This window comes from Coptis chinensis, chromosome 1 (genome assembly GCF_015680905.1).
Source record: "Coptis chinensis isolate HL-2020 chromosome 1, ASM1568090v1, whole genome shotgun sequence".
Lineage (NCBI taxonomy): Eukaryota > Viridiplantae > Streptophyta > Magnoliopsida > Ranunculales > Ranunculaceae > Coptis > Coptis chinensis.
In genome coordinates, this window is record NC_141456.1 from 3150784 (window position 1) to 3159469 (window position 8686).

General features: G+C 38.8%; 1 protein-coding gene across 1 annotated transcript; it reads left to right on the forward strand.

Annotated features, from left to right (window-relative positions):
- Positions 1–1384: 1384 nt before the first annotated feature.
- GH9C1 (glycosyl hydrolase 9C1) lies at positions 1385–5138 on the forward strand. The gene is made up of 10 exons (XM_086558821.1): positions 1385–1654; positions 1806–2018; positions 2104–2304; positions 2495–2584; positions 2689–2853; positions 2992–3115; positions 3291–3454; positions 3709–4048; positions 4514–4561; positions 4680–5138. The coding sequence occupies exons 1-10, from the start codon at positions 1457–1459 to the stop codon at positions 4967–4969; spliced, it is 1833 nt and encodes a 610-aa protein (XP_086414947.1). The 5' UTR covers positions 1385–1456; the 3' UTR covers positions 4970–5138.
- Positions 5139–8686: the final 3548 nt, after the last annotated feature.

Consider the following 8686-nt stretch of genomic DNA (forward strand, 5'->3'; position numbering starts at 1 on the left):
ATACCACCGGATCATTTTACATTCTGGGATAGGGGTGTTAAAATGGCCCTCAAACTCTTAGCCCGCCGGCCCGGACCCGGCCCATGGGTTGAAAAAGCCTTCAAAATGAGGCCCTCATGACATTCGTTAAACTAAAACCATTGAAGATAAATGGCCTAGACTTTGAAACTTAAGCCCGCCCCCATTAATGACATTTATTACATATATTTTAATATTTTTTAACAATATATTTTAAACATTAATATACTAAAAATCACTTAAAAGAATTTTATCTATTAAGTTTGTCAACTTTATAATTTCATTATAATATTTTATGGAATAAAATTAACTTTTTAATTTTACAACTTTAACAAGTTTTTTTAGTAGTTTGAAGGTTTAATTGTGAAGCGATTCGATTTTAAGATTTTTAAAATAGTTTTAAATTTATTTTGTAAATAAATGTAACAAATATCCGCCCTTCAAACCCTCTCGTGAAGGGGTTGAAAGAAAGACTTCAAGATTTAAGCATTTAGAACCGAAGAAAAGACCCTCGAGATAAATGACGGTAGAAACCTATCAAACAACATTTTTTGAGGGCTCCCATTCCCATTTGACACCAAACAGAAACCAAAATTTGGGTCAAGATCAACATTTTTGATTAGGATACATTCCTCCCCCTTACTATATTAATTTGCTTAATTGCTAACAATGGGGAGTGAGCGGAGAGTGAAGGAGGGGAGAGGAAGGTTTTGCTGGATATGTTTGAGAACAAATGAACATTTTAGGTTCTGATATTTTGATGTCTATTGATTATTGAGTTGCATATTTGTCAAAATTGGCTAAATGAGTAATGACAAATGAACATTTTTTTTTTTAATGAATAAATGAAATAAATTATTTTTTGTTGCGTTTAATAGTAGAGAATGATGAGGGCCTCTTTTTGTGAGTTGGCCCAAAAGATCTATATGTCAGCGTGAAGAACACGCACTTGTTGTTGGCTGGATCTCGTTTTGTTATACACGGCCCAGGCCCAAAATATCGACTCATGATATTTTGGTCAAACTTCGGTAGATGAGTATTGAAAATACCGATATCGTGAACCTGACGCGGACCTACATCAACACAAAATAATGTTTGGGCATAGTTTGAAGATTTAAGGGTGAGCTACGTGCATTCCCATTAATATTTAAAAAACAAGTAAACTATGTAGATATGTTGGCTACCAGAAATGGAATTTAGCAAATAGAATGATGTGTATATCGACGTGCGTGGCTCTACTCTATGATTGTATGGAACGTGAACACTACCACCCTTGTAGACTTCCTACATCTTAATATTTAAAATTTTCATGACTGGTATAACTGTATAAAGAAGAAAGAAGTGTAACCTCTATATAAACATCTTATGTCACTAGACTTTGTATTGTCCCTGCATTAGATTTCTTCCATAACCAAATAGTTCAGTTCGATCAAAGACCATGAAATGCTTTGCTGTTCTGGTCTTGTTTGTTGGCCTACTTGTGATGGGGACCATGGCTGCATTTGGTGTCGACTATGAAGATGCTCTTCAGAAGAGCGTGCTATTCTTTGAGGCACAGCGATCGGGCAAGTTACCATCCAGCCAACGTGTCCAATGGCGTGGTCATTCTGGCCTCAAGGACGGATTTCTTCAAGGAGTGAGTCTTTCTATTTCAGTTGTAGCTAAGGGGATTAAACGTGAATATCATACGAGAGATTGCTAATAAGTGCTACAAGATTGAGGCTATTCAAGAATAACTCTAGTTTGAAAAGTCTCTCGTTTTAACAATGAAATATGTATGTATGTAGGTGGACTTGGTGGGAGGGTACTATGATGCAGGGGATCATGTGAAATTCGGATTACCCATGGCTTTTACTGTGACCATGCTTTCTTGGGGAGCCATCGACTTCAGAAAACAAATTGCTGATTCCAACCAATTAGGACATGTGCTGGATGCCATCAGATGGGGAACTGATTACTTCCTAAAAGCCCACACACAGCCTAACGTTTTATGGGGACAGGTACTAGACTACTAGTCAGCTAAAACTTTCACAATGGAATGACAAAATATTCTCAAGTTGTTAATGAAAAAAAAATATATTGTAGGTGGGAAACGGGAACTCCGATCATTATTGTTGGGAGCGTGCCGAAGATATGACAACTTCAAGGACAGCTTATAAGCTGGATCCTGCTCACCCCGGGTCTGATCTGGCGGGAGAGACGTCGGCTGCTTTGGCGGCTGCTTCATTAGCTTTCAAAGCTTACAATTCTTCTTACTCTAAGCTCCTCTTAGTGCATGCAGAGCAGGTGAGGATAAGTAACAGTAATTAGTGTATATATACACTAGTGTTGGTGAAGAGTTAATTGTGATAAATAGATTTTCTAGAGTCATAGGACCATGTCCTTAAGTCACATTCCTCGCGTGCACTTACGGATTATAAGTTGGTACTTGAAGTATATAAGAACAGGGGATATTGATGAGAATTTTTCAATGCAGCTTTTCTCATTTGCTGATAGATTTCGCGGTAAATATGACAAGTCGATCCCAAGTGCTCAGCAGTTCTATGCTTCCACTTCTGGCTACTCGGTAAGACTAGCACAACATTATGAAATGCAAATCTCACATAGTTGGTTTTGGAGATGAATTCACAATTTTCTTACCATTATATATATACTTGGCTTGTTGTGAAGGACGAACTGCTCTGGGCAGCTGCATGGCTCTACCGTGCAACAGGGGAAGAATACTATCTGAAATATGTGGTTAACAATGCCGTTTCCTTAGGTGGAACTGGGTGGGCTGTTAGAGAGTTCTCTTGGGAGAACAAATACGCTGGCGTACAGATTCTTCTTGCAAAGGTGATATGTGACACTCAGCTAACATTATGTCAAGTATCAAGCTTTTAGATGAAGAAAGAATCTTCCTTATTAAAGACACAATAGTTACGAAGTGTGAATTATGTGAAAACATGTACTGAGGTTGGACTGTTAGTGCAGGTATTAATGGAGGGAAATGGTGGACCTTACACTTCCACTCTCAAGCAATATCAGGCCAAAGCTGATTACTTTGTATGCGCTTGTTTGCAAAAGAACAATGGCTACAATGTCCCAATGACTCCAGGTATGCGTGTCTGATTAGGTTTATTCTGCTAATTTATTTATTCAGTCTAGGCACCATGGAAGAAACGTCTATTGTGTTTTCTTCATACGAGTTAGTTAATGAATTCACTACATAGAGATTGTCGTCATCTATGATTTAGTTATTTACTCTCTCTTTCTTCTTCTCAAATTATTAGGTGGATTGCTGTACTTTCATGAGTGGAACAATTTGCAATATGTATCGTCTGCAGCATTTCTTCTCACAGTCTATTCAGATTATCTTTCAGCTGGCAACACTGAGGTTAAATGCCCAGACGCGCAAGTTAAACCTCAGGATCTTTTAAATTTTGCACAATCACAGGTTAACCCACACCCTTAAGCTATCCAACTCCTTGAAGTTATGCTTCACATGGTTATTTGTCTCAGACTAGTTGATATGACTAAAAGTATTCCATCATCAACGTACAACTAACTCTAGTATCCCAAATTCAAGATTTTGGAAAAACCCAAAAATATGTTTTAATAATATTTTTAAGGGAATGTCTATAAATATATGATTGTTTTGTTTTGTTTTGCGATATGCCTTGTTGATTAATCATCTCAAAACAACCTCAGGCTGACTACATTCTTGGCAAAAATCCCAAGTCCATGAGCTACTTAGTCGGGTATGGAGCGAAGTACCCAGTTCATGTTCACCACAGAGGGGCTTCTATTGTCTCCACATCCATTCTCCATTCAGTGGTGGAATGTGTCAAAGGCTTTGAGAAATGGTACAGTCGAAAAGAGGGAAACCCCAATGTTATATTTGGAGCACTTGTTGGAGGTCCTGACAGTAAAGATGAATTCTCTGATGAGCGGTACAATTACGAACAGACTGAGCCTACTATTTCTGGAACTGCTCCTCTTGTTGGCCTTTTCTCCAAGTTGCATAGCAACAGTGTCAGAGGAAGTTCAGGTATTTTTAATTTTTATTTGCTTTAACATACAACTATACTTGGAGTCGATAGAGCAAACCTTGCTCCTTCATCAATTCTCTGTCCAATTGTACCGTCATGTCAAGTTTCCTATAATCTGCCCTTAAAACTGATAGCAATGTCTGCACGTCTCCCTTTGGTATACATTCAGCGGTTTTAATTTGCAATTCCTTTCCAGAGTTAGAACATAGGTTCTTCTTTTCAGAGTTGCTCTCACAAGTACATTTTTGTAGTCCTATGGTCCCAAGCAGGGGAAGTGGGGAACTATATTTTAGTTTGCTCACATATGTTGTTAAAAAAATTTATGGCTACGAATAACTACTCTAGTCAAACTCGATAACATGCAAGAATCTACCATAGAAAGGATAATGCGAGGGCATGTAAGGTTATCCTATCTTTTGCCTTTTGACTCCTATTTATTGCTTATCACTCTTCTTGATTTGCAGGTTCCTCTCCTCCTAAAAAGTCCCCAGTTCCACAGCACCCAAGATCAAGTAAGAATTAGAGCCTCCATGTCAATTCACATAAAACCCTGCTCCTCCTTGTATGGAATCAGATGTATATGTCCATGATCTCAGTATTACTGATATGGTTATTTGTTGGTTGTTACAGAGGTTCCGGTGGCATTCCTTCATTCAATAACTGATACATGGACAGTAGGACAAAGGACATACTACCGTCACAAGGTCAATATCAAGAACATATCTCTGAAGCCAATCACCCAACTGAAATTGTTGATTGAGAACCTTTCAGGATCTCTATGGGGTCTCTCACCAACTCCAGAGAAAAACACTTACAAGTTTCCTCAATGGCTTCAAACTTTAAAACCAGGCTCGCAATGTAGCTTTGTTTACGTTCAAGGCGGTCCTCAAGCTAAGGTTTCAGTTATAAGCTACAATTAGCATTTTCAACAAATTTTGACAAGCCATTGTAATTCAAACGGAAGTCATTTCAAGTTTTTCAACAATATGGAAATTGAGTTTTTTTATCTTGTGTTTATCTATAAGTTCCACTAATCCACTCTTGTAAATATATTGGTCATCTCTCAATCAATTATTTGTAATTAGTGCACAACTTCGTTTAGCTCAACTATCCTTTTATGTTTTCACAATACTTAATCAAAACAATATTTACTTATCGAGGAAAAACGTAGGCAAGGAACCAAGGATTGAAGCCAAAGTAATTCACCTTATATAAACAAATTCATGAAAGCTATAAAAAAAAAACAGAACAGTAAACTGAAAACAAGGGTTCCACATTCACATTGGACTACTTTAAATCAGAAAGACAAAATTAAACCTAATTCTAAAGCATGAGAATTCCTATGGAATAGCTGTACAAAACTATTTAAAGAGAAATAGCTCAAACCAGAATCCATTCACTTGCTTCATCTAAACCCGTTGTGGCGTCCGTTGCTTCAGAATAAACTGCTTCCACCTTCGTACTGTGTCTCCTTCGGCAAGTACTGTCATTGTCATCTTGTCCTTTAACTTCGACTAATAGTATCTTCTCTTCTGCCTCTTTGGATAGTGGCTGCATACATATTTTACCATCCCTTTCACTGGAATCATCAAGTAGCCAATCATCAAGTAGCCAACCAGGGTCATCTTCAGTGTACTTAAAACCCGAAACCACCTGTTCACGAACGGGAACCTGCTGCTCTTTGTTTTCATCAACATCATTATCAACAGAATAAACTGCTTCCACCTTCGTACTGTGTCTCCTTCGGAGAGTACTGTCATCTCGTCCTTCAACTTCGGCTAATAGTATCTTCTCTTCTGCCTGCTGCATACATATTTTACCATCCCTTTCACTGGAATCATCAAGTAGCCAACCAGGGTCATCTTCAGTGTACTTAAAACCCCAAACCCCCTGTTCACGGACAGGAACCTGCTGCTCTTTGTTTTCATCAACATCATTATCAACAGAATAAACTGCTTCCACCTTCGTACTGTGTCTCCTTCGGCAAGTACTGTCATCTAGTAGCCAATCATCAAGTAGCCAACAAGGGTCATCTTCAGTGTACTTAAAACCCCAAACCACCTGTTCACGAACGGGAACCTGCTGCTCTTTGTTTTCATCAACATCATTATCAACAGAATAAACTGCTTCCACCTTCGTATTGTGTCTCCTTCGGAGAGTACTGTCATCTCGTCCTTCAACTTCGGCTAATAGTATCTTCTCTTCTGCCTGCTGCATACATATTTTACCATCCCTTTCACTGGAATCATCAAGTAGCCAACCAGGGTCATCTTCAGTGTACTTAAAACCCCAAACCCCTGTTCACGGACAGGAACCTGCTGCTCTTTGTTTTCATCAACATCATTATCAACAGAATAAACTGCTTCCACCTTCGTACTGTGTCTCCTACTGTGTCTCCTTCGGCAAGTACTGTCATCTAGTAGCCAATCATCAAGTAGCCAACCAGGGTCATCTTCAGTGTACTTAAAACCCCAAACCACCTGTTCACGGACGGGAATCTGCTGCTCTTTGTTTTCATCAACATCATTATCAACCCTAGCCGGCGCAAACCTGGACAACCTATCTTTTACATCCACTGTTTGAAACTCGTTAACCTTCTTCTTCAACGAGGTACTGAATAAAAGCTTTGACGCTGGAGATTCTCCCACGACATGTCCCACAATTAAAGGACTGCTAGGGTTCTGTTCATCGCACTCAGACTTGTTCTTTGGGTACGATAGAAGGATATATTTACACTTCTGTCGCAACTTTAGATCGGATAAAACCCTATCCATGATCATGTCACCATCGTCTCCCTTGGCTTTCACATGCACCACAAGTTGTGCATGAACAGCTTCTTCAGCGGTACTCGTTAGAGATTTAAGTTGAGAAGCATGCTTCCTGTTGCAAATAAAGTGGATCTCTTTCAACGTGAAGATGGCTATTGTATCTGCAAACACGTAACCGAGTAACCATACGTAAAACCGAGAAGACACAGTATTGGATGAAGAGATGGGAGAACTGCTAATGAGAAGAACTTCAGAACTGCCCCAGAGATCTTGGTTGTTTTTTTCCCAGTTTGCGTATAATACGCGCAGTTTCTTCTTGAATGCCTTGAGATTCATGGCTTTCTTTCTTGTATTAGAAAACTTTTGCTTGTCTTAGGTTTGGTTGGAAAGAAAAGAGTGCCCCATCTGCTTTTATATTTTATAAGGTTTAGAATCCGTATTCGAGACGATTTCGGTTAGAGTTCCAAAATCCAAATATACCCGAAATCATAGCTAGTGGACAGCAAAAATTCGGTACGGAAATTATTCGTCAAAAATTTGAAAATTTGGATTCTCATTTCGTTGATCCACAGTTGGTCTGAGGGGAGACATGCGTGTGTTGATGTAACTGGAGCCTCTCCGTTGGTAGGGCTTGGGAATGGAGTCTTTGAGGTGGGAGAAGCAGAGCAGCGGCAGGGAAGATAGAGAAGCATGAGGAAGCTTGCATAGCTAACCAACATTGTTTCATTCCGTTTAGTTTTGACACTTTCGGTTTCTTGGAACAACAGTCGGTTGAGCTTCTCAAGAGACTTCAGAAGGTTATGGATACCGGAACGATGATGATGGACAAGAACGTTATGACAAATTTGGTTCCAACGAGTTTGTTTTTAGAAGGATAGAATTTGCTATTCAGAAAGGACTTGCGGCGCAGCTTGTTGCACGCTTGACTCGTTATCATTATCAATAAAATTTCCAAAAAAAAAAAAAAAAAAAACTGCAACAATATTTTCATTTTATTGAAGATTATAAACTACAACATTTTCTTTCTTCATCTCTTGACACTTTGAGGACAAAACATTCTTCTGTTCGGGCACAGTAAGAACCTGTAGCAAAATTTAGGCAGTTTTTAGGTTGTATAGAGCTTCGTTATGAATAAGTGTACTTAATGACAAAGTCTTGTTATCTTTTCTATAATGAAAATTGTCTAGAAATCTTAGAGTAGTATTCGAATTAGGATTTGTTTTAGAAACTTAATATAATATTTACGCAATAGTTTTTACATACTTTCATGAACATTCATGCACGGAGTGTCATTGACAGCACATTGTATACATTTTGTAGGTTTCAAATACCGACATGATCATGTCAGGGATATTTTATGTGATGCATTTTGGAGGGCTGGAGTAAAAGTGAATAAGGATGCTCCCGTAAACTTTTTCACTGATCCGAATGAGGGAAGATCAATATTTCGGCCTGCGGATGTATTGGTCTACAGTTGGTTTGAGGAGAGGCCTGCGTGTGTTGATGTAACTGGAGCCTCTCCGTTGGTAGGGCTTGGGAATGGAGTCTTTGAGGTGGGATAATCAGCTAATAGAGCTATGAAAGGGAAGATTGGGAAACACGATGAGGCATGTAGAGCTAACCAGCATTGTTTCATTACGTTCAGTTTCGACACTTTTGGTTTCTTGGCACAACAATATGTTAAGCTCCGTAAGTGATTGTAGAAAGTTATGGATTGCAACGAAATGACAGCTGGTTCTAACGAGTTTGTATTTAGGAGGAGAGGATTTGCCGTACAGAAAAGGACTTGCGGCACAACTTGTTGCACGCTTGTCCTAATTATTTGTAAAACTCGTTATCATTATCAGTAAAATTTCCACTTAAAAAAAA

Bases quoted from the DNA above. Each gene is read 5' to 3' on its own strand.
- GH9C1 (XM_086558821.1), top strand. From the start codon at position 1,457: ATGAAATGCTTTGCTGTTCTGGTCTTGTTTGTTGGCCTACTTGTGATG. The intron at 2,305-2,494 runs GTGAGGATAAGT...TTTTCAATGCAG, and splicing joins TCTTAGTGCATGCAGAGCAG to CTTTTCTCATTTGCTGATAG. The intron at 4,049-4,513 runs GTATTTTTAATT...CTTGATTTGCAG, and splicing joins CAGTGTCAGAGGAAGTTCAG to GTTCCTCTCCTCCTAAAAAG.